Source organism: Streptopelia decaocto, assembly GCF_964273445.1.
Source record: "Streptopelia decaocto genome assembly, chromosome: 6".
NCBI lineage: Eukaryota > Metazoa > Chordata > Aves > Columbiformes > Columbidae > Streptopelia > Streptopelia decaocto.
The window spans coordinates 19,189,183-19,213,832 of record NC_138660.1 but is presented as its reverse complement, the minus strand read 5'-3'; the positions used below and the strand labels follow the sequence as shown (position 1 = coordinate 19,213,832).

Genomic DNA, 24,650 nt, shown 5'->3' with positions numbered 1-24,650 from the left:
CTGAGGATGTCATGTTGCAATCCTAACCATTTGGCCAGAAAAACCCATCTGCCATCATAATACAAACCTGAAAACAAAGCTGACCAAGCGAGGAGTTGCAGGACTCCACAAAAGCCTTTCTGTCTGTTGTTGGATACCATTATTTTGTATTGTTAGACACGTACTTCAAATATTTGCATAAGTAATGGCCACACAAAAACATACAATAGACGAAAAGACCAACCTGAATTTGCTATCACTATGTGAGTCATTGCCAAATCACACTTTAAAATATACTTTCTGGTGAAAAATATAAATGCAAATTATCTGAAGTTTTATGTAGCATGTAGCTAAGGACTAGATCCTTAAGCTGATGCAAGTCAGGGCAGTCCCAGTGAAATTAGTTCATGCCACCTGCAGGACCAGATCACCTCATTTATCCTTATTTTCCTGCCAACGTCAGTGTCACCTTTCCTGGGCCCTCCCCATTATGCTGCTTCAATCAACCCAGCAGCCTCTTTAAGTGTGGAAGAACATCATCATTCAATTATAACCTCACATTTTTTTTTCAAGGGAGTTTTAACCAATTTTTTAAAAAGGTTATAGTAAATGCTCTTTAATCCTCGTCATATATTGCAACCTGCTGGCTCCATGGAAAGTCCCAGGTAAGCTCTCAGACACAGATTAATGAGGTGAGCAGATGAGCTGGGAACTCCCTTGCTTCCCTGGGGATTCTTGTGCTGAATATTGAAGTGTTAAGTTTCCAGGAGATCCTATAGGAACGTGGCAATGAGACGGCACTGAGCTCTAAAGCACTTCTGAAAATTTGAGGCCAGTGTTTTTAAAGGACTTTTGGATTTAAACCTACTGAAATCCATCTGATGCCCGCTCACCTCGCATTTTTAAAACATGCATGACTTGGCCAGCCACAGATGAACTGCCTAAATGCTGATGCTGGCCCAGAACTAATGACCTTCCCCCAGCCTGCAAATGAGCAGGAGCTCAGAGAATATCTCCCAGGACAGGGGACACCCACCCATCCCCTTGCTCTCTGAAGAACCCTCCTGTGCCTTTGACCCTGCTCAGGCCAGGTGACAGAAGGCCCAGGTGAGCAGGAGGCAGGACAACACCTCTCGTGAAAGCCACCATCCCGGTAATAGTGAGAGAAGGACAGGTTGTGAAGGCCAGGAGCAGCAGGAAGGAAGAAGGGCCAGCGAGGACAGGACCTGCCCGGGGCAGGTCTCATGGAGACGGGCTGGGGGCAGGTTTGCAGCAGGCTCCGAGGCACCAGAGCAGCACAGCAGGTTCCTCCATGGCTTTCCAGCCTCTCTGAGCTTACGTGCCATGACAGCCGGATTCTGATAAATCCCTCCCTCGGGTTATTGTGATGGAGACGTTTCAGGAGCTTCGTCAGCAAGACGCTTAATGCGAGGATGAAAATCCATCTGGGAAGCGGGAGCTCGTTACGTGAGCTGCTGCACCCCTCGGCTAAGCAGCTCCAAAGCATCATTAAAAAGTTGGCAGTAGGCACCTACCCGCACCTGTAATTGCCCAACAGCCCCAGACAGCCCGGCCCTGAGATTGTAGTTATTGACCCCAGGGGAGGCAGGTTACCTTGGCAGAACTGGGAGGAGCACAGCACTCCTGACGGTGGTTTTCTTCTGCTGACCAGCACTACTTTTTTTTTTTTTAATTTTAAAAATAGTTTTCAAAAAGTGAACACCAAAATGCCTCAGCCCATTTCATTCGTTACGAGATTTTATAGAACAGAATCATGAGTAAGTTGAAGAGTGCTATAAAAACAAGGATATCATTATCCTTTGTTGGTCTGGTTAGAGGCTAGTAATCCACAGCACTTTACTGGAATATAATTGCCCTCTATATAGATGTATAAAAGTAAGTTAGTGTAGCATATTCCCGTGGCTACTCTCTCCATCCACCCATGAAGAACACATTTTACTGAGCTGATTGGAATGGAATCCTTTAGGTTTTAATTTTATTTTCTAAGGAAAATGTCTACATATTCATGTAACTTTCTTGGAGGCTCCTGTAAACAAAGCATTATGTTCAGGGCCACTGCCAGAAATAAGATATGTCAGAGGTCTGTAACCCATTCAACAGAGCATCAGTCAATGGCCCAAGGGTACTTCCTTGCGAGGGAAAGGGTAAAATAACTGAGGTCAAGGCCTCAAACGCAGCTCTAGTTTTAATCATGTTGTTGATTTAGAGCATAACATGCCTTTTTTTTCTCCCTTCCCAATTGTCAAAAACCATTTTGTTTTTCTTGACATGTCTAGAATGGCCCCAATGTCTCTAGATAAACCATGTTTCTTCCTCACACTACTCGATGCTCAGCTCATGGGCACCTACATACATTGTCACTGAGATGCAAATATATAGGCTCTATATGTAAATACACTTGCTTGCCTCATGTTACTGTATAAACATGTGGAAACAGTGAGGGGCAGAGAGAGGACTAGTGTCTCTTGAGTAAGGAAATACTTCAGTAAAATCCATATACTTGGAAGAAAATGAAACCATGGGGGTAAAAAGTTTTCATAGGATCATTTCTTAGATTTGAGAGCTAAAAGGGAAAAAAAACAGATAATAAGAAAGAGCAGGGAGAGTATCCAAGTGTTCAGTCCTCACTGGACATATTGAAACAGTTGTTTCTTAAAAAGATGTAAAGGTTTTGCTTTCATTTCACAATAAACCCAAATAATTTGTAAAACTTCTTTGTGCCTGTGAAATGGAATCTGTTTTTCCAGCCATGACACATTTTCTGTTAATACATTGACCAGCTGAATAAAGGCACCAGAGAAACACCCAGTTGGCTGGTTTGCTCTCTCATAGAAAACACACTGAACTTGCTTTTAAAATACAATTACCCGGCAGCATCGATGGGATCATCTTGGGACCAATGCTGCATGATACGCTTCTGGTAGTGTCACAGGCATCTTTCCCAAGAAGAATTTGGTTCAAAATAATTTTCATATAGACAGCTCAAAAGCTTATGAACATTTCTAGAGGAGCCACTTGTGAACCGTGTACATATAAAATTCAGACAGTTCAAGTGCCAGAAAGCTTGTACATCCTATGCTAAGCAGCAGCATCGTGAAGAAGTGACGGTTAAGGACGTTCCACCCTTGGCACTCAGACCAGCAGCATGTGCCCACACGTGTTACCATCACACAGCAATATCCTCTACGCAATATCCACTCTCAGCCTCCGGCTTGGAGCCCTGGTCACAGAAACTGTCCTTCTCAGTTTTCTGCTGCTCCCGACACTCTCACACCTCGGGTTTGCATTTTATCCCTCAGCTTCTCTCTCCCGCACCTTACACGCTTTCCCTTTGTGGCCATGAGTCTCCAGCATGAGCCCACCGACCCACGCAGCCGTAGCCCACAGGCAGAGCAACAAGTGGAGTAACTCAGCAGCAAGGTCACCGTTCCCACGTTAGGGGTGAAATTCTGCCCCAAAGGAAGCGGCAAAAACTGTTGAATTTCTGCCAAGGTGACGTCCAGCCCCAGGCAAGGTCCAGGCAGACAGAGGGAGACTGTTCCCAGTGATCCCAGGAGCGCAGGTGAAACCCCAGCACGATCCTGCACGTTGATCTCGGGCACGGCATCCATGGACACCACCCAGTCTCTGAGGAAAATCACTGATTGTTAAACAGGCCAGCCTGACCGCAGCATCCTTCCCACGTCACAAATAGCCAGCACACCGCACAGCTGGGGATGATAACAAGAAAACGTAACGTGCTTTAAGGTACACACGGGAGTTGCGCAGTTTAAATGAACTTGGGGAGAGCGTTCTTGTGAAATCTACTGAGGAGAATTAACCCCTTTGGGGCAGACTATTACCCTGAGTTCTGTATTTGTATATGTTGTGGATAAACACTAAATTAAAAAAAAAACACGCAATAATTAGAAATAGTCCATTTCAGGTTTGTACAGCAACTACTTTATTATTTTCAAATGCAAATGTTTGCATTGTTTGCTATTTTACAATTTTACAAACTAGGTATAAAAGACCATAAATAAATGACATAAGTTATGTGTACCTAAAATTCATGGAGGGGGGAAAAATTACAAATTAAAACAAAATAGAAAAATCTATATATCTAACCCAGAGATCGTTCAAATGCACGAACCAAGAAATGCTGTTAGATTTTATCAGTATGAACTAAATTATAATATGCCTCATACATTCTAATTTTAACCACAGTCCTTGCATATTCCAACATACTTGCAGTGATACAAAAAAATAAATGCACTCTCTTTTTATTTGTCTGATTAGTATTTCAGATTTTTTTTTTTTTTTTCTGGCTATGAAAATGTCACATTAAAGAAAAATACTGCTTTTTAAGTCCTGTCTACCGGTTACTTACCAGCCTTTTGTATTTTACACATATATATTTTTAATACATAAGATCCATCACAAAATTAGTACAGCAAGAAACCCGGACAAACATCAACCAGTGGTGTGTGAGCAGGACAATTTCTTAACAGAGGCTTTTCGTGAGAGACAGCCCTGGTGACGGCCTCTTCGGACACGGCTGCAGCGCCGCAGCCCTCGCTTTCCTTTCGCCCCCGCCCCGTGCAGAGCAGCCCCGAGGCAGCCGGTGCCGGGGGCACAGCCGGAACCCCCACTGCCCACTGACCTGTCCCGGCAGCAGAACCGCAGGTGACAATGGGCTCAGGGGTCAGTGAGGAGGGGACAGAGGAGGAAGCAGGAGAGACTTCGAGACACCTCACTTGGCTCTGGCCAAGGCTGTGCCCTTTGAATGCGGAGCATCCAGGCTCCCCTGTGCTGGCTGCAGTGGGCCTGTCCCCTGGGCTTGCTGTGGGGCACAGGGCACCATGGCAGACACCAGCACCTGCAGAGCAAGCGGGGAGCACCACCTGCCTCACTCCAAATACCCAGCAGTCGTAGCTTCCCTGGGCTCCAGCACACAGCTCCACTCAAACCAGCTTACACGACATGAAGTGTGTTCTCCAAACACAGAGAGCTTCTCCAGGTAGCACCACAAGTCACAGCCCTGTTCCTCAGGTGGCAGAGGACGGAGTGCCTTCTACTGCACGTCACCTGCCCCTCATCGCCCGCACCAGGAACAGGACATGCTTCACGACCCTCTTGCTAACTACTGTAACCTTACAGGTCTTGTTGCATTTTTGTTTCTTAACTGTGCTGGGAGCAAAGTGTTTTGATTATTACGTTACAGGTTTTCACAGCTTGCACACAGAGCAAGGTGCTTCTGTGAATGGAAGAATTGCATATATTTGTTCGCATTCAACAAGTCTTTAAAATCCTATTTTCACAGATAAAAAAGGCTACTTAAGAATTCAGTTCAGGGTTACCAGTGGATGGATATGCATGGTATTGCCTCCATCACCTTGTCATTGAGAAACTGGTCCGTCTTGATCATAAACAGGGTATTAGTACGAATAAACGACACTTAGGGAAATCTTTAGCACCCTTATGGATCCCCTAATCCACAACTCCAAAACTAACTTGAAATTGCCCCCATTTCAGGCTGCAGAACTACTTATTAAGGTTAGTGTGGCAGCTAAAAAATACATTTATAGATACAGAAATTTAAACTTTTTTTTTTTTTATGTGTGTATTCTTTCTACCATTGCAGACATGAGCTGTTCGCTGCTCTCCTATGACGGGGGACTCCTGCGGTTCCAGAGATGTTTTCGGCACATTCACAGGCAGTTCTACACACGAGGTGACTCTCACGCAAACACACGCACACAAGCACACATACGCACCTTTCAGATGAGATAATAATCCATTATCCACTCAAGGGAAAAAAATATATTTATATCACTGCAATGGCACGTTTTGTGTAAAATGTCAGTTCAGCAATGTATATAGGCAGCTCACAGGAACTGGGTTCTTTGCTGTGGCACCTGGCCCGGCGTCCATGGGAAGATGTGTAGTGCTCCGTCACCTGCATTCATCCGAAATGCAGCAGTGACAGCCAGGGGGATGAGGAGAGAAAATAACAAAATACATAAATAAAACCGAAGGTAGGAAGAGAAAGCAGGAGGCAAGGAAAACAAAAAAAATCCAGAAGTCTGCTGGGCTTTGACACAGTACATTCCTCAAGTGACAACTGGGTGCTGAGTCTTATCGAGTTAGTTATCTCTCAGTGAAGGAGAAAACAGGGTGGGTGGCAAGATGAAGTAAAAGTCACACTCTCTTCAGGGATCGATGACTGTTCAGTGTGTGTTTTCCAGAATCAGTGCTGGGGAAGATGCAGCCATGGATCCAGAAGGCTTCATGTCCAGTCTATGTTCCTCCATGGTCAATATGATCAATAGGCCGGGCTACGAGGCCATGAAAGCAAAATCTAATTTCCCTGCACAAAAAAAAAAAAAATACAAAACAGAAATATATTTAACGTGCAACAAGACAGCAAGCAGGCCTGCTCGAACACCTCCGCCCAGGCTTCCCAGCAGAAGCGCTGCTGTGGGCAGCCAGCCCCTCCCTGGCCACCCCAATGGCTGGTTCCCAGCAGAGGAGACCTGGACTCATCTCTGCCCTGGTGAAGAGGTGAGATGGCAGCAGGTCTCCCCTCTCCCAAGAGGGGAGAAGGATTTCCTGAAGGACAGAGGAGGAAGAGAGGCAATTCTCGTGCAAAAGGGCGGCTGAACGGCCAAGCAGGAGGCTGTGGCGCATCACCGCCCAGCGCGGCCATCTGGGCAAACACAGCCAGCCATCCCCAAAGGGAGAGAACCCGTTGCCTTCCTCGTCCCTCTTCTTTTCCCTGCACTATTTCCAAGTCTCGTTTCTGTGACATATCTTATATCTATATATATATAGATTACATATATTTTTATATTTATATATACCACCTATTTTTTTTTATTCTGCTCTCCTCTAGTTAAAATCACAATGAAGCCAATACCCCCTCACTGGACACGCTTTATCACAAGGAATAAAAACACCAACGGCAACTCTGAAAACCCAGCATCTGAGCTGCCTTCGCAGTTTTCATTCTACAGGGACAGAGTTTTTCACTTTGTGTGGAAAATATTGGACTGTTTTGAATCACTGTCACTAGACTACAAGAAAGCAATTTTATAAACTGGCCAGAAAATTTGATGCATTTTGTTTTTACGTAAAAAACCAATCTCAACAGAATGCAACAGATTTACAGAAAGAGGAAACTTAAAGTGTCTCTACACTTCAGAAGCAAAAGAATTTTGCTGCTGAAAGTACAAGTGTCAGATGTTTAAAATGAGAAACCACTTCTTATGTCGCCTGGCAAAATGATATTAAAACATGCTGGTTTAAGTAGTTTTTTAGAAGAAATCTTAAATTTCTTGAAATGGAAAAGCCTTTACAAGTAATACTGCAGAACAGTTTTTACTAAGCTGTCATGACTTGACAGGATCCACATTTAGCATCCCATATACTGAACAAGTTGTATTCTGAGAAACTTGGGGGTGAGGGAGAGTTAGTGGTTAAAATCAGCAAGTTATTGTTAAAAGTGACAAAAAGCGATGTGAGTGATGGTACGGTAAGTGTGACTTTTTCAACTGAGTGAGCTGGTTTGGATTTAGAATAAATGCAATTATTAAATCTGACATATAAAGAACTACACAATTTCTGAATTTGCTGTCAGGTGCAGAGTGGGACCAAAATACTAGTGACCAAAGAGCCAGTCCTAGAACCATCAAAATATACATCTAACCTTTCTGACGTTGTGCCTGGCACAGCTGAAATGCACACATGCTGAAATGCACACATTCTAGAGGATGTGTCACGAAAATCCTCCTCCTACCAGGCACAGCACAAATGGGCCACATCCAGTCTCTTTTCTAAGGTCATCTCATCACTTTGGTGCTCGAAAGGACTTAAAAATGAATCTAATTTACACAGTGTGTTCAAAACCAGCAATAAAAGCTTTAACATACATAAAATTCAAGCCTGACTGTTTTCAGAGCTTTACCGGATAAAGCTTTACCTGATGTGACCCAATGAGGACAACCACATTCCTATAGCAGACACCTCCACCTAGCAACCCAGGAGATGCTTTCCCTCACTCAGCTTTCCACCTGAGGACTTGGAGGGCAGCATTTCAAGCAGATCATGCTCCGTCTTGTTTGCCGTACTTGGAGAGGAGCGCATTGACCTTGGCCATGCAGCCTACACCTGGCACCCACACCCACAGCTGCCTCGATAATCCAGCCCATGGGGCTGGGCTCAAAAACGAGTTTGGTTCCCACAGCTGATGAGACCGGATGGCCGCGTGTGATGTGTAGCAGGGCTGCGTAACACAGAGCAATCGCCATGCCCAACACCCAAACTGCACACAACTAGGGGAGCTGGATGCATAAACCCTTTTCCTTCTGCTCCCCTTGCCATAAAACCACTGACACGGCAACTGAGACTAATCTTTCTAAAACACAAATACCAGTTTTACTGTTGTTCCTAAGAGGACAGGAATATTCCTTGGTTTTTCTTAGTGCGTGTATGAGTATCGGTACTTTACAAGGTTATTCTTATGTTCTATGTGATCAATATGTGTGGCTTTTTCCACCCAAAAATATTAGGGCTTTCCTACTGCTCTCAGTGTGGAGTGGGGTCAAGCTCTTAGCAGTGAACTGAGCGAGCCTGAGACACACTCCTACACCTCATCCACACATCCCAACATGCAACAACTTGAGAGCAAGACCAGGTCTTGAAACAGTGTGATTGTCACTGTAATCAAATAGAACCAACAATGAGAAACACTAAGTAATTAGTCATACAAACCAGATGGGAACCCCAAATAATACATACCATAGCATCCTTTCCACCGCCCCCCCCCCGTGATGAAATCCTACCACGGTTTAAGAAATAAAGCACCACAAACATGTTGGACACCGTTCCTCCACTGACCTTCTCTGTGTGACAAAGTGAATAACTTCTTGAAAGAGAATAGAAGTCTCAAAGCTCCATAGCCACGATTGTCACAGCTGACTTCTGGCAAGGTGTTCCCAGAAGTGGTAGGCTTCAGCACGGCACAACAGCAGCCAATAATCTCCCCAGAAGTCCAGTTTTGCCCAGTAATCCACGAGGTGGGTCATTTCATGTCTCAAGCCCGTAAGTGGGTAGATCACTAATCAGCAGGCACTGATTAGCCAAACGATAATCTCACTGAGGTTTCTGCAAGGTATTAGTGATGCATCAAGTCTGCAAAAAATATCCTAGGGCAGATTCTTCATTCCAGTGAAAGATGCACAATGGTGGTTTCACCCACAAATAAACCACTATGGTTGTAATCCTATGGGTCACAGGGAGAAGGAAAGTAACTTTTTGTTTTTTTAAGCACAGTATCTGGCAGCAAACATAGCATCAAAACTTGAATGTGACTTTATATTTATATAGATACATGTATTTTACATATCGTTGATCAACAGAGGAGTATGTTCCAAGAAACAATTCGTTCCAGGTCTGGTTTAAAATGACGGCTTGTCATTTCTGGAGGCCCCCCTCCCAACATACACACTCGCTTTCCACAATCTGTACATCAAGCAATGCTGCAGATCTTTATTTCGACGGGCGAGGAGACAAGTAAAAAAAGTGCAGTTCTTCAATTAAAGTGCATGGATGAGGTAAACTAATTTCAAGAGTTTTGAGTTTATTCAGTACTGGCTCAGACGGGAACCATCCTGCCGTGCATCTGTTGCATCTGGGTGCGCATTGCTTGAACGCTGCTCAAGATCTTGTTCTGGTGGGCGATGGCGGTGATCCCAATCCTTGCCAGGTCACTGTGGAAAGCAAGAGAAGAAGCAGGGTGCTGAGAACCATGGATCAGATGCTGGTGCAGAGAGAAATATTAAGAGTTAACCACAAGCAACATAGCAAAAGCGAGGCAGATGTACAGAAATGTTTAATTAAATAAGTAAAGGCATTGTGGAGGCATTTTAAAGTTATCCTCCATCCAAATGAAAGGCATTCCATTCCTTTAATGAGTGTAATGATATGCAGCACAAAGCAAAAGAGGCCGATTAAATCCAGATTTACCAGTTTCTTTGTTATATCGCTGAGTACTTACTCCTGGTTCATATGCACCACAGCCTCTAGGGTGGTATAGCCAGCAGCTGTGAAGTTATCCTTGTATCGCTCCATTTTAATGGCTTGGAGCCAGTCACTGACAGAAACCACCGCCGAGAACTCAGGGGAACTGGGATCCAGCAGGGCTGTGCTGGGCCTGGATGCCAAACAGTGAAAGGACAGAGAAATGGTGTCAGCTGGATCGTGAATCACAAACCAGAGTTTGGTTTCTGCAGCAATTTTGCCCAGTGATCAGGGAAAGCACGGGCAAGACGTGCCCAGCAAAACTGGTGGCTCTGCACAGCAATGTCGAGAAGTGCAAGAAACTTCACAAAATGCAAAGTAATAGGCCAATTTTTGCTAAGAATTAATTTGACCTTAGGTTTCTACTTTTGCCTTCAGATCTAATCTGAACCATGATGCCGCTTACAATTGCCACCTCAGATGCAACCACATTCACAGAAAATGCTTTTACTTCAAAAAACAAAGCGGATGGCAGTGCTGGACGGCATTCAGGCTGCCGGGGCTGCATCTCGCAGGCAGCGATGCCAGACCTTGCCAACCCCGCGTGTGTCGGGGCTCGGCTCAGCAGCTATAGAAACACCGCTCAAGTGTGCGCAAAGGAACTGGGAGCTCACAACCTGCCTGACTGGTTTGGAGGGCAAAACCCAGGGCGGGTTCAGATAAATCCTGCTTCCAGCCAGGTTCGCAGGCAAGCTCAGTGCATTCAATCAAACTCAGGACAGCAGGGAGTTAATCCTCTCTTTAATCAATCCATTCCTGACCGGCGCGTGTGCCAGGAGTGGCGGGATTCACGTGAGCTTTGATCTCTGCTCGCACTGGGGAATGTGCTTCTCATTTCCCCTTGCACAGATTTGCGAATAATTATTTTTACGAAATTTGCTTCTCTTATTAATATCTCATTTATTATTTCATGTCCATTGTAAATCACAGTTTCATTAAACCATTATAAATTATTACTATCTATCTAACCAAAACAATTATAATTTAGCAATTTCTTTGAAAATACACATCATCAAAGATTAGGTGTGCAATAGCATAGTTCTATCTTGCCTAAGGCACCAAGTACATGCCAGTAACACTTGGTACACAACTCTTTTACTGTACAAGCTAACACAAGACCAATGATGGCAATCTAATTATATACAATTATGCTTCAAATATATAGTTATATATTAATAATGTTATATGCATAGTGGGAATTCATATTCCAAAGAGAATATAAATATCTATAAAAAGCCATGAACAAAAATGATCTTGAATAGGCTATTAATTTTTGGTTTGTATATATAAACATACACATATATATATATATATACATACACACATAAAATGACCTTGAACAGGCTATTAAATTTTGTAGAATCTATGTATTTTCAAAGAGTACCGGTAAATTGGAAAGAAAGCAAAATGGAGGAGTTCATACTGTCATTCTCAAATCAAATTATCACGGTAGATCATATAGTGATTCTCACCATGTAAATTATTTAAGCCTCAAGGGTGGATACATTTTTGCCAGGTTACCAATGCAATTAGGGCAATCTGAAAAATATGTGGTGACAGTAGCCTCACAGGGTTAATAATCCCTCTTCTGATAATCTAAGTTGGAGGCAAGAGTCACAAAAGGCCCTATGAGTTTAAAAATGAGAATAGCTTTTTCCAGAATGTTGTTATGTTGGAGGCTGAATCAGAATCTCTGTTACTCCTTCACTGATTTAAGAAACTTAGTTTTGTATTGTGCAATGAATATTTTTGTACCTTCCCTTCTACCAAAAAATATTTTACCATTATCTTCCTCTCGTTTCTTTTCTTTTAAGCTTTTTTCCATATTTGCTGTAAGCAAATTTATCTGACAAAGCAAAGACATTTGAAAAAATTAGAACAAACCTGTTGCAAATTAGTAAAGCTCTTGTTACTTCAGCAGTGTTTCACCACCTTAAACAAACTGCTGATCTGTCCCAACAACATTACTTTATTTTCACCCTACAACTCTGGGAGGTTCCTTCCCACTGTGCTTCTTTTGCACATACCAGGTATACCATGCTTAGCAAACAAAACAAAACACAAATGTAATGTGGGATTGGTGGAGACATGAAACTGGCTTTCCACAAAATTAAATTCAAATTCACATAAAAATTAATCCACACCTTCCCAATGCCCGCAAGGCGTTGGCTGTAACACCGTAACGCTCATTTGCAAATCCTACACAAATCTAGGGTTTATAAAACTTGATGATGTGTAATACCTTTCCTGCAGAAAACCACATCACTCCTGTTAGCTCCACTGCATTAAGGCCACCCCTGCAAGCCCTTTCACCAGGGGGAGAGGGAATAAATGCTGCAAACTTCATCTTCAAACAGAGCTTGCCTGCATCCGAACTTTTTCAGGACATGTTTAGGATTGTGTTATAAAGCTCGTTGGTGCTGTGTGTACAGTAACACCTTTGCTCATTTAATTTTCCTTCTCACAGAGGCAGGAGCTGGGGGTGCCCAGTGGGGCTCAGCAGCGTGCCAGCCCGCCCCCCGCCCTCTGGCATGCTGCAGTGCCTGCTCTGCAGTCTGGCTCTGCAGAGCTAGAGCTCACTCTAATCCCAGCTCAGAGCTCTAAGTGACCTGCAGCTTTGCCTGTCAGACCCACTGTGCTCCCGCGTACATCATCGTTACTGAAGCACAGCTGACCTGGAGCTCTCGCTGCCTGTCCTCTTCAGGCTGTTGGGGTTGCGGATGAGTTTGTCCAGCATGTTGACGATCTGTCCAAATTTAGGCCTGTCACTGCGTTCCTTCTGCCAGCAGTCTAACATCAGCTGATGGAGAGCAATGGGGCAGTCCATCGGGGGTGGCAGCCGATACCCTTCTTCAATGGCTTTAATAACCTATAAATGGCACAATTAGGAAGACATTAGAGAACATCAGACACTACTCACGTCTACCAGCTGAGTATCATTTATCCTAGGGCGATCCAAAGTATGGAAACAAATCCACAATTAAGTGAAACAACATGGAAAATTGCACTCAGATGCAGGCAGCTGGTGGTCTCAAAACTGTCATTTCTCCTCAGCAATTCAAAACTAAAAGGGTACAGTATCCAAAGCAGACATTAGATGGACCAGGGCAAAGTAACACAAAAGAGCATATGGGATACAGGGATGACAAAATAGCCCAGGGTAGAATTAAGCAACTACCCCGGTTGGACAGAGGGCTGGAGAAGCACCAGATCTACAGCAAATCTTTAATACCCGTGAATTTTGGGTGCAATATGTTGAAGATGAAATTTTCCCCATCATTTTTAGGGTACAGCAGATCATCCTCTCCTCCTGAGGCAGCTCATATCTGTCACTAACACCTGTTCTCTCTCCATTGTATGCTCTGAACCAAGGAAAGCAGAAATGGGAACCCTTTTGTGCAGTTTTATCAAGAAAGTTACCTAAGTCCAACACAGTAGTTTAAGTGTGCATTTCATATTTAATAGAAAACAGAAAACTCACAAGCTGAAGTAATTTCAGACCCTCTAAAAGGGGCTCTAGAGCTCTGATGGCTTCTTCACTCTCTCAGGAGAATGGAACATGACCAGGACTCATATGACAGGGACATGTCCCAGAAGCCTTCAGATCTTAATTAATCAATATGACTTTGCTGGCAGGATTCACCATGAGACCAGGAGTGCACTGAGACTGAATTGCACTAAATTCCCTCATTCTGGTCTTGTCCAATTAGCAGCTAAAATCCACTGGGAGGACAGGGCAAGGGATAAGTTTGCACTAGTAGCAGCTATTCAGTGACCACAAACAAAGTGGCTCTCACTTCTCCAGAAGGTACAAAAATCCTTTTGATTTCTCTTGATTAAACAGACACTGAGAATAATTTGAAGTCCACTTCTGCTTCCTTGTGAAAAGCACTGCTCCCACCATTGTTAAGGAGAAAAAAATGGTATGTCTATGGCATGTACTAAAAAGAGGATGCAAAGACAGTAATATTGGCTTTCACCACCCTGTTCAAGCCAGCTTTTCGACCTGGTCTAGCATGGCACATTAGCAGCGTTTACCAGCCAAACGTGGTAGCTCTGTGTTTGTTACATTGAGCTCCACTGTGCTGTGGAGACAAGCCTGATAAAACCGAGACACATCTGGTGTTTTATTTTCTTGCTAAGTCTTGATGACTTCCTGTTAGCAACGGAAGGCAACATTGGGTGCCAGAAGAGACGTTTCACATCAGAAGGAAATTAAAATTATATCCCCCATTTAGATTAAATGCCATCCACATCTAGACACTCTTTGAAACTGTTCAGCTCTACATAAGAAAACAGATGACTTGTAAAACGACTTAACCATTCCCATGACCGTATATTCAGATTAGCATTTGCTTCTTCCTTTATATGTTTGTAAACCCCCTGGGAAAAGAATTATGCATAATCTATGCCTCATTTTCACTGGGATTTTATTTTTTTTTCATTTAATAAAAATTCTATTAGCAAAAGCCCTTATTAGCATTATTATTAAACACTCTTCTGGAGTACCAGCCATTGTGCCTGTTCCCTCTTGGAATATACTGAAGTAGTCCAGATGGTACGGTTAAACAGGACATGCATAATTTAAGAATGGTCATTTAGGAAAGCTGCTTTTTAACGTCCTCAGGGGGCAGCCATGCAATTGTGGCAAGGATGCTCTGACTGATAATCAGAATTGGATATCATATGTGTTGGTTTAGATATCCTACAAGAAATAAAATAATCTGGAAGAATTACAAGCATACTGGGGCTTGAAGAATTAACTACTAATAGGAAGCCCCATTAAATTCAATGCTTTTTCTGAAAGACTTTCAATAAAGTTGAGATTTAATATTATATCAACATTGAAATCTTCCTTCTCTTGACAGTATTACTATCCAACAGTTTAAGTATATTCATTTCCCCTTCCTCCATTCTTCTTTCCTAATTAAATCGCTTATAATAATTTCCTAAAATTAAACAAACAAACAAAAAAGAAGAAAAAAAAAAAAAAAAAGGACAAAAGATACATGCAGAAGTTGTAGACTCTACCTTGGGAATCCCCTATTCCCTGACCACAGATCAGGCTTGAAGCATTCAAGGAAGTCTTAGTTCCAGAGAGGTTCCCTGAGAAACCACAAATCTACCACCCATGATATCCTTCTAAAAACGTGGAATAAATATCTTATAACCATATAGCAATTGACACAGAAACACATCAGCAGACATCTAAGGACAAAGACACAGGGGGAAAGGGAGAGAAAAGGAAGAGGAGGAGACTCACATCTTGGTTGGACATATCCCAGTAAGGCCTTTCTCCGTAGGACATCACTTCCCACATGACGATGCCATAGCTCCACACATCACTAGCAGATGTAAATTTACGGTAGGCAATGGCTTCCGGTGCAGTCCACCTGATGGGGATCTTGCCACCCTATCACAAATAAAAGAAACCACAGGCTATGTCACTGACCAAGTAATGTGCGTGGCTGACACTGCCCTATGCTGCCATTAAAAACACAAAATGGTTTTCTGTATGCAATTCTAGAATCCTTCTGAAAAAGCCAGCCACTTTCTCTTTTTCTTGCCATAAAACTGTCAGATCCAACCAGGAGGCAACGCTGCCCATCTGTTTTCTTTAGTCACAAGGAGGCGAACCAGTAAATTATTAAATGTATTTTTATCAGCCCTCTAAGAGCTCTCTGCTTAAAGCTATGCTGAAGCATGAGAACAAGCCAGTGGTTTTACAAAGTATATATTAGAGATTTAGTTGACAAAACAAATAAGTACATGCTGTTAATTACTATTTCCTTGCTTGCCTGTCTGACCTGTTTGGCCTGTTTCAGAAAAATGGGATTATAAATGTTTTGCTCTTCAAAAAGGTAAAATAAAGAGAGGATAAACTTGGAAGATTTATGAATACTGTGGTGTTTCCCATGGGCAATATCCCAACTCCTACCAGAGATGTGAGAAGGCAAGCAAGCCTCTGGGCTCTCCCAGTCCCTGTGGAAGAGTTCAAAGCAGACCATGGTACAAGGCTGTGTTTGATACCTGTTGGAGAGAGCTGCCTCTTGTTACAATACTTCTTTTTAAACAAATAAAACCACTTGGGCCTCTGATTTGGGCCACCGAGGTCCTGCACTGTTTTATAAAGAACTCACTCCATCCTGTTTATCTGATTTTTGCCTTAGCTGAGTGATCCCAGGCCAGAGATTTCTCCTTTTGTTTATGCTAATATGCAAGGTGTTTTTAATTGAGCTTTTGGTTTCCTGCAGTTCCATCTGGGGAACGACTTAAGCTGAACAAAGGTTTTAGGGTTTTTTTCATTTGCTTTTATGCTTTTTTGATTAAGTTTATTTTGGTAGGTTATTTCTCAGCACTCTTCTAGACATTTTTTATCCATAACTGAATGCAGCATGTGCATACTTAATGGTTTATTGTTCTAATATCTCTCTCAAGTGTTTAATATGGACTTGTTCCAAAGCCAAGTGAAATCAAAAGGGATGTGTCTCCTGGCTTCTTTGGCCTTTGTATCAGGCCCTTTGAGAATCAGGTTGTAGCACTGTGTGCCTTGTGTGTCTATAGGATGCTTTCACTTTAATGAGTTATACTACTTATGAGGAGCAGAACACATCATTTCCTTAAAAAAAGGATGCTTTAAAAATTGCATTATATTTCATCTTGTCTGGTTATGAAAAAGGTCTGTTCCTCCTTTCAGACACAGATGCCTGGACATTGTTTATACATGGTTGTCATTCCAAAAATTGACAATAAGCTCCTCTTATTTAGCTGCTCAAGTACAGTGGAATTCATCCAAATTTTCCTGATCCTTCATTACTGATAACAAATGAAGACAATGCACTCTAATGCAAATGTCAAAGATTCCCTGTAGTTTGCTCTTGAAAGCAAACATAATACTATATCTTCACTTACTAAATTCAAAGGGAAGCTTTTCAATCATTTCTGTCTTGCCCTAGTGTGTTTGTCTAAACTTTGATTTCCCTGAACACAGCTTTTCAGACCTTTTGCCTCTTCCACTTGCCACTCCTATGAGTGAGAAATACCAAATCTGGCCAGTGTTTAATACTACATGTGTCTATCCTTCCCTGTAATGAACTGTGAATCCATTAAAGGATGAGTGTTGGGATTAAACTGCAAAATCTGAGTGCTGCAAACAAACTCTGCACCAGGGAGAACAGATGGAGAATGGCAGATATTTAAAAATGAAGAAAATAAGCAATTAAAAAGGAGACTTTATAAACTCTGACTTTTTTTTTCTTTGTGTGCATGTTAATTACATGTTAATTAGTGCAAAGGCCAGTAGTGGTCGGGGTGTTATTTTGTGGCCAGAAGTACTTGCGTTAGAACACTGGGATGCTGAAATACAGATAAAATGGGAAAGAAACAAAAAATGGGAATACAGGCCTTACACTTTTCTCAGTCCAAATTATTTAGGTCAAATTTATGACTAGCTTTTGGATGGGCAAAAGTGGATTTTTAGGGTTTTTTTGTGGCATATCTACACTTGCTGAATCAAACCTCAGTGGGACTAGCCACTTGCCAATACTCATGGATGTCTGTAGATATATCAGAAGGAATAGAAGCCTGAGCTCTAATTTCTCGCATCAGATTCCTGTCACGCACTCTAACACTCTGAAGGAACCAGAGAAATACTGGTGCAATTGCTCATGTAGCAATAACATCAATTTATACCAGCTAGGGAGTCTGGGCCAACATTTATTTTTAGGTGTGATATGGGTTTTCACTTAGGACTGAGATTATTTTAAAACAAACCATTGTCAACTCCCACACAGTCGGACAGAACCAGACAAACCCACTGGATGTTTTCTGTCCCTCCTTACCCGTGTGGTATAAGCGGCTTCAGGGTCGTCTTCCAGGACACGGGACATGCCAAAGTCAGAGACTTTGCAGACCAGGTTGCTGTTGACCAGTATGTTCCGAGCAGCCAGATCCCGATGCACGTAGCTCATGTCAGACAGATACTTCATTCCTGAGCCAATGCCACGAAGCATCCCCACCAACTGGATGACTGTAAATCTGCCATCATTCTTCTGCATATGAGGAAAGGAAGAAAATCACAGAGCATTAAGCTAAAAGCCACATTATTGCCATTGCTGAAACTGGCAAGGAGTGTATCTCTGGATTCCCATCTTCTCCTAAATAAAATGCAATCTTATTTCCTCACTCTCCTGACTAGTGTCTATAATTCACCAGTAAAGTAAAAACCCAGAAGTTCTGTCACAGCTTTCAGTGATGCAGTATCCAGCTTGCAATGAATCTGGTTTTAATGACTCTATAGCATTGCGATGCTTTCAAAAACAGAGAAAATCAGAACTGTTCCCATTAAACACGGATTATTTAAGACCCTGCTATTTTAAACACTACACTTATTCTGGATTCTTCCACTTTACATTTATTCTGTTTTTTGATAAAAACAACAGAATTTCCCAAGTACAAACATAATTTCCTTAAAAATGCTGAATTTTCATTATCTTTCTGCAAAAAAAAGAACCAGAATGAAAGCCAGAAGATGCTTCCCAGTATAAAAATTTCCTTAGTTTATTATGAAGAAATTACCTACCCTGAGGAAGGCATCCAAGGAGCCATTCTCCATGTACTCAGTTATGATCATTACCGGTTTACCTAGAATTTGCAGAAAGAAAAACACAATTCCTTGATGAACACCAATGTTAATGGGATAAAAATGGGTTGCACATGATTTTACTGCCAAGACACCTGGCTTACACAATCTAATTTAATTTGAAAAGCACCAAGCTTATGCCTCAGCTGTGGGGAGCAAGAGAAGAAATATTATAGGACAGAAACATATAAAGGGCCCCATCTGGAAGGTTAACCCTTTTGTTGACTCATTGACAAGGTCTTTAACTAAAGTGGCTCCTGTTCTCCAAGGAATATATGAATTGATAATTGATAGCTAAGAAACAAAGATCAGTTCAAACTTGACAAAAATCTTTAGTGTAATTAAATTGCTTGCAGACTAGAAAGCCTTCCCCTTTCAAAATGGAATTTGTGAATGATTTGGTCTCTCAGCCTCTTTTGAAAGATCAACGCTTTAGGCAAGTTAGAAGCTGTCAGCAGCCACAAGGTATTCCAAGACAATTGGATTCAAGAGTGCAAAATACAAGCTGTTCCTCTCAACTTTCTCTGTCCCGAATTTGTATCCCATGTCTCTCGTTATTTATAAATGAGCCAAAGCCTTTTGCCTCGTGAAGTCAACCACAGAATAAATGATTCAATGAATTGTGTCACTTGTGGGGCACGGTGCTTCAGCAGCACTCAGCTTTCCCTGCTGCAGCACAGACAGCCAAGCTGGGCAGTCTGAAGAGAAATGTAATGTCACGTTAGTGACATAAGGATGCTTTCTAGGTGCTCTCCTGCCTAAAACAACAGCAAATACATAAATAATGCTTGACATGCCTTTTAAGAGCTTTACAAAGTGGTGTGATGCTAAAACTGAAAACATTTAGGTATTATACATAAAAGTAACTAATTATTTCACAGGCTTAAATCATGCTCAATATTCAGCACCTACATATTTACAGAAATAGGTCCAATATCATCTCCATTCTAAAAGTGAGCAATGGCAGACGTAGAGAAGTGACTTATCAAAGGTCAAAGGGCAAAAGCCCAGTCCCAAGATGAGCACTGCTAAGCCCACCTGAAGTCAAGGGAGCACCTGATGATCAGTGCCGGGCTGGCCTGGCTACCCTTCCTTCCAGCTTTGCTTTAGCTACAGGAGCTATAGTTTCTTCCTAATTAAAAGACAGTGTCCCAGAGAAAACTGCTTTTGTACCTGTCAGAGCAGCTCTGAATAAGGGAACATTGTGAGTAAAGACGATTTCAATGGACGTGTCACCTAGCCTGTAGATAGATCAATTCTGTCTTGGCATCAGAGGTAACAGAACTACTAAACTTTTCCTTGTGTCTATCACCAGCAAGTACCTCCTCCAGAGCAACCAGCTAGGAAAATTATCCTACCATGACAGGCTGCAGCACTGGAAGTTCCCCTGATCATTTCTACCTCAGTGTGTTTTTCAGCAAGATGTATTTAATTGGTTAGGGATTTCTGGTTTTGAAGTAACTTTTATTTTACTTTATTTGAAAACAATATGCTATAAAGACTGACTGTATTGAAAATTTTACATTATTTCACTTAGGCCAGCATATAAGTGTGACACATCACTGATTTCACTCATCATTACTTACTTCACCTTTTTAGTCCCAATCTATCCTTTGCAGACCTTTTCCTATTCCTGCTTCTCCTTCCCTTCCCAACTGATATCAAAACTCTTCCCGTTTCAGCCCCGTGCAAAATGCCATGTCCATGATATGTCAGCCTGGCAGGTGAACCCTTTCTGATTCGCATGACTGCAGCAGAGAAGCAATGGCATTGCATAAAGCAAACTGGATGAAGGGCTTAGTGACCTTGGCTGAGTACGTGCACCCTTAAGAAAAGGGATGTGATAAAACATCATTCTCCATCTAATTCACTTTTGCAAGCATCCTTTGGTAGAAAGAGAAAAAACTCCAACCAAATCTGCATATCTCACTGTTTCATTTATCCTTTACAACTGTGACCGGAACTCTTCCACCGAACAAATACAGCTAAATGAGTTTTAATTAACCTTCCTCAATCAAAAGATACTATGTCAACGTAGAAAGGAAGAAAGGGAGACTCTTTCAGTGCATTAACATGTAATTTCATTACTCAGGCACTTCTTTAGCAGGGGAGGGGGATAGAGAGAGGAGAAGTTACCATCAGAGTCAATTATTAAAGTACTTGACTAGCAGCCAATAATGTATTCATGGTTTTTTGCTGCCTCTCTCAACCCCCACCTACACCACTATTTATCTCACATTTTAATTTTCAGTTTATTAAATGCATTCATTTATCATAGCATTCAGAAAACCTGTGGAGAAATTGAGATAAATGTCTTCTTAAGTAGCCCTGTTTACCAAACAGCCCAGCTCCGCGGTAACCGAGCCGGCTCGCTGCGGCGGCACCGTTTGCTGCCAGCCAGGCAATGAAATGTTCTCGGGTCAGGCGACCACCTCCTCGGTGAAAATTTCAAATCATTTTAGTTTAGTGACAACTGCATTATGCAAATGCATACAGTAATTTATAACTGCTAGAGCTGTAATAGCTCAGGGGTTTCCAGCCTCGGTGGGATTTCAACACAAAGATTCCTCTGTTGCCTTGCTTTTAGAGAGGTGCTAGAAAAATCACTGTCTGCAGCAAACACAGTGGCCTGACCACAACGCCCTTGCCTTTGGCACAACAACAAAAAAAAAGAAAGAGAGAATCAGACCTGCAAAATTTAAACAGAGTATTATCTTCTAATTTCGGTTTAGAGGGAAGCCCTCAGCAAATTATGAGCAAGATCAGTCCAAAACCCTATTTTCCCTAGTGGAAACTGTCTTGAAAACCAAGCAGTTTGAGCCATTTTCAACAACTGTGAGAGAGGGGAGCACAAATGAGTAAGGGTAGGATTTCCAGAAATACAAGTGGTAGGGTAAGCATCCAGCTCCTACCGACATTCAAGAAGTACAGGGTTTTCAGTGGTATTTATTGATGGCTTTGACAACCCTCTATGGGAGATATTTTGTTCTTCTAGTAATATTTTATTTTTTAACTTTTCATCCATATTTCATTTTAATTCCTTACACTATTAAAATCCTGTGTTCATGTTCATCATGCACAACATCAGCTGCACAGGGTAAGCTTCACAAATTCCAGCCTTTAGCAGCAGCTCCCCAGATCCCTCTCTGCTTTCTTTGCTACCCCGAGCATGAGCCCTTACACCCAAAGGGTCTTTTAGGATCAGCACCCAGTGCCAAGCTTTGCCAACACGCTACCTAAGGCGGGCAGCATAGGGACAAGAACTACACCACCGCAGCGGAACCTTATCAAGTCAGACCCAAGCACGTCTGCCTCACAGGTGTATTTTGAGTTGTAGCCTATAAACAGCACCCAACGGGCGCTGCCATTCTCTAAGGCAGGGTTCATGGCACAGTGAACGCTAACAGACTTAAAAAAAACCCAAACCAAACAAGCAAAAAGATCAGCCAGGTAAATTCTGCTGAGTGAAATTATCACACCTGTGAATCAGAGAAAACAAATAAGCAAGTTTCACACTAAAATAGCCTACTTCATTTCAAAGGCATGCTCCTTACATCTGTGCTTTGTACCTTAAACATATGACTCTGTAGTTTTGTTTTGATATTTTTCCCCCAACCATTTTAAATTCTTTGCTCACCATCTGCTTTTGCCTGCCCTGTAACAATCAGCTCAGTCTAGCAAAGATGTGAAAGATGCCTGCTTGGCGTAGCAGGAAGGGAGAAAAAAGCCAACCCCTGCAGTATTAATTCCCCCTACAAAATCTTGTACAAGCTGCCTACGGATAGAGTATCAGTCGAAACCATAAACCCATTTATAGCTGACAACAAGATTAATGACTTGTCCTGCACCGATTTCCTCCTATTAGCTATCAGTGGACCTGTTCCATCTGTCATTTCACAGGAAAGAGGGTAAGAAGGAAAAAAAAACAGCACACACCACCACAGACTTAATTTCTCAGTGATTTCCAAATTGGTCTTGTCATAAAAACGACCTACTTACATTTAGTAACAACACCTTCCAAGTGGATGATATTGGGGTGGTCAAATTGTCCCATGATGCTGGCCTCACTCAGGAAGTCTCTCCTTTGTTTATCAGTGTAACCAGCTTTTAGAGTCTTGATAGCAACACAGATTTCTCTTTTTCCTGGTACTTTGAGACGTCCACTGCATACTTCACCAAATTCCCCTTAAGGAAAAAGGCACAAGAATCCACGGTCATGAACACAAAGCACACACTTGTGTTGTCAAACTGTTATGTCAGTTAATTTGGAGGAACTGTCACACAAAAATCATAGGATCCCATGTTCCCTAAAAGCAAATTTAAAACTGTAGTTTCAGAAAAAATGCAAAAGTTCTGGCACTTACCCACACCAATAACTTTTTCAATCTTTATGCAGGAGGCATCAATTTCTTTGGCAAATTCCCTCACAGCTTGGTTTGGATCCTCATATGTAAAAGGATCCACATATGTTCTAACACCTGCAAGGCAGAAATGTTTTATTTGAAGTCACTGATCTACATGCTGCTGAACACAGAACATATGAGACTGAAGCCTTAATGATATACAACAGCAAAGAGAGTGTACAATAAAAATGTACTGTAAGCCAGGAATGACTGATGAAGGAAGGACTTAATGTATTTTTCCCCAAAATTGATTTTTTTAAATGTAAACATTTCATAATTCCCAATATTGATGTAAGGAATCAGGCTTTTGCCAATAGATGAGCTTCACAAATCACCTGTCGTCACTAAAATGCCAATAGCCTGTCTAAGGACCTGTGAGACTAAAATATATCACATTTCCCTTTTGGGAGCCAAGAAATTCTGAGCTCAGGTCCTAGGTTTGGGACCTGGGTGACAGAAATGGACGTAATAGTAGGATTCAGTCCTAGAAAAAAGGCAGGAAAGTTCACCTTTCCTTTCCTGCAGGATTGCCCCTGGCCCATCCAGAAACTGCCTTAGCAGAGTATTGTGGGGAAAAATCATGCCTAGATATCACTACTAAGAACAGATGTCTATCAGTGAAACAGAACAATGGAAAAAAATGAAAAATAAATGATGAACCCTTCTCCTGTCTGTGTCCTAAATTTTTTTTACCCAGATACTTCTATTTTCCCTGTTACTGAAGTGCATGGTTTTGAAGGAGGATGTTTGCAAGAGTGGAAAACAGAAACATATTCATCTCAGAGGAATGTCATCCCTTATTTCCCAAGCATCAGAACACAGGACATGTTTTACGAACCGAATCAAAAAATCCAAGCATCACTGCCTTTACCTTGGTTCAAATGTTTCTCCTCATCTGCCTCTTGCTTAGCCTTACTGTACTTACTGCGCCTGTCGAAACAAAATAAAAGAGCATTACAGTTCAGAATAAGTATCTTTGAGACAAGCTCAGTCTTCTTAACGTGCTGAGACTTGAGTTGTTTGCACCTGCCACGACCTGTGCTCGGCAGCTCCCCTGCAACAGCCCTGACACAACACACACCGGGGGTGGGAGATTCCACTCCCCAGACTGCTCTAAGTGGTATTGGCATCAACAAAGCATCAAGGGAAACACACATCTCTGTGTTTGCATCTCGGCATTTAAAGAAAGAAAAGAAAGCTTGCGTTTAAACTACTTTTTCTTCAAACATATATTTGCAATTCTGTGCAAAAAAGGGGCCTATCGTGCAGATTTAAATGCTACAACAGCGGTATTTTGGTAGATTGATTTTCAAACATAATTAGGCAAATGCCAATACCAACACACTTTAAATGCAAATTTAAAACTGGAAATGGTCTAGTAACATAGGAATCAGAATGGCAGCAAAAAAAAACCCAAACAACCCTGACCACCAAAAATGCAGATCCCCAAAATTTCGTTTGTTCTTTTAATCACTGTATAATTGAAGGAGGTAAAGAACTCCTGATAGCAGAGCTCCTCTACTAACCCTCTGAGTTGGAGACTATAA

General features: G+C 42.1%; 1 protein-coding gene across 1 annotated transcript in view; it reads right to left on the bottom strand.

Moving 5' to 3' along the window:
- Window positions 1–3,919: 3,919 nt before the first annotated feature.
- The window catches only part of EPHA4 (EPH receptor A4), a 103,196-nt gene continuing 82,465 nt past the window's right edge, over window positions 3,920–24,650 (bottom strand). The window contains exons 9-18 of the mRNA XM_082056596.1: window positions 23,975–24,033; window positions 23,065–23,178; window positions 22,700–22,885; window positions 18,641–18,702; window positions 17,901–18,110; window positions 15,323–15,472; window positions 12,735–12,928; window positions 10,037–10,192; window positions 8,878–9,749; window positions 3,920–6,349 (exon numbers count right to left, since the gene is read on the bottom strand). Of these exons, the coding sequence (XP_081912722.1) occupies window positions 9,635–9,749; window positions 10,037–10,192; window positions 12,735–12,928; window positions 15,323–15,472; window positions 17,901–18,110; window positions 18,641–18,702; window positions 22,700–22,885; window positions 23,065–23,178; window positions 23,975–24,033 (1,246 nt within the window). The 3' untranslated portion in view covers window positions 3,920–6,349; window positions 8,878–9,634. The remainder of the gene's footprint in view (window positions 6,350–8,877; window positions 9,750–10,036; window positions 10,193–12,734; window positions 12,929–15,322; window positions 15,473–17,900; window positions 18,111–18,640; window positions 18,703–22,699; window positions 22,886–23,064; window positions 23,179–23,974; window positions 24,034–24,650) is intronic.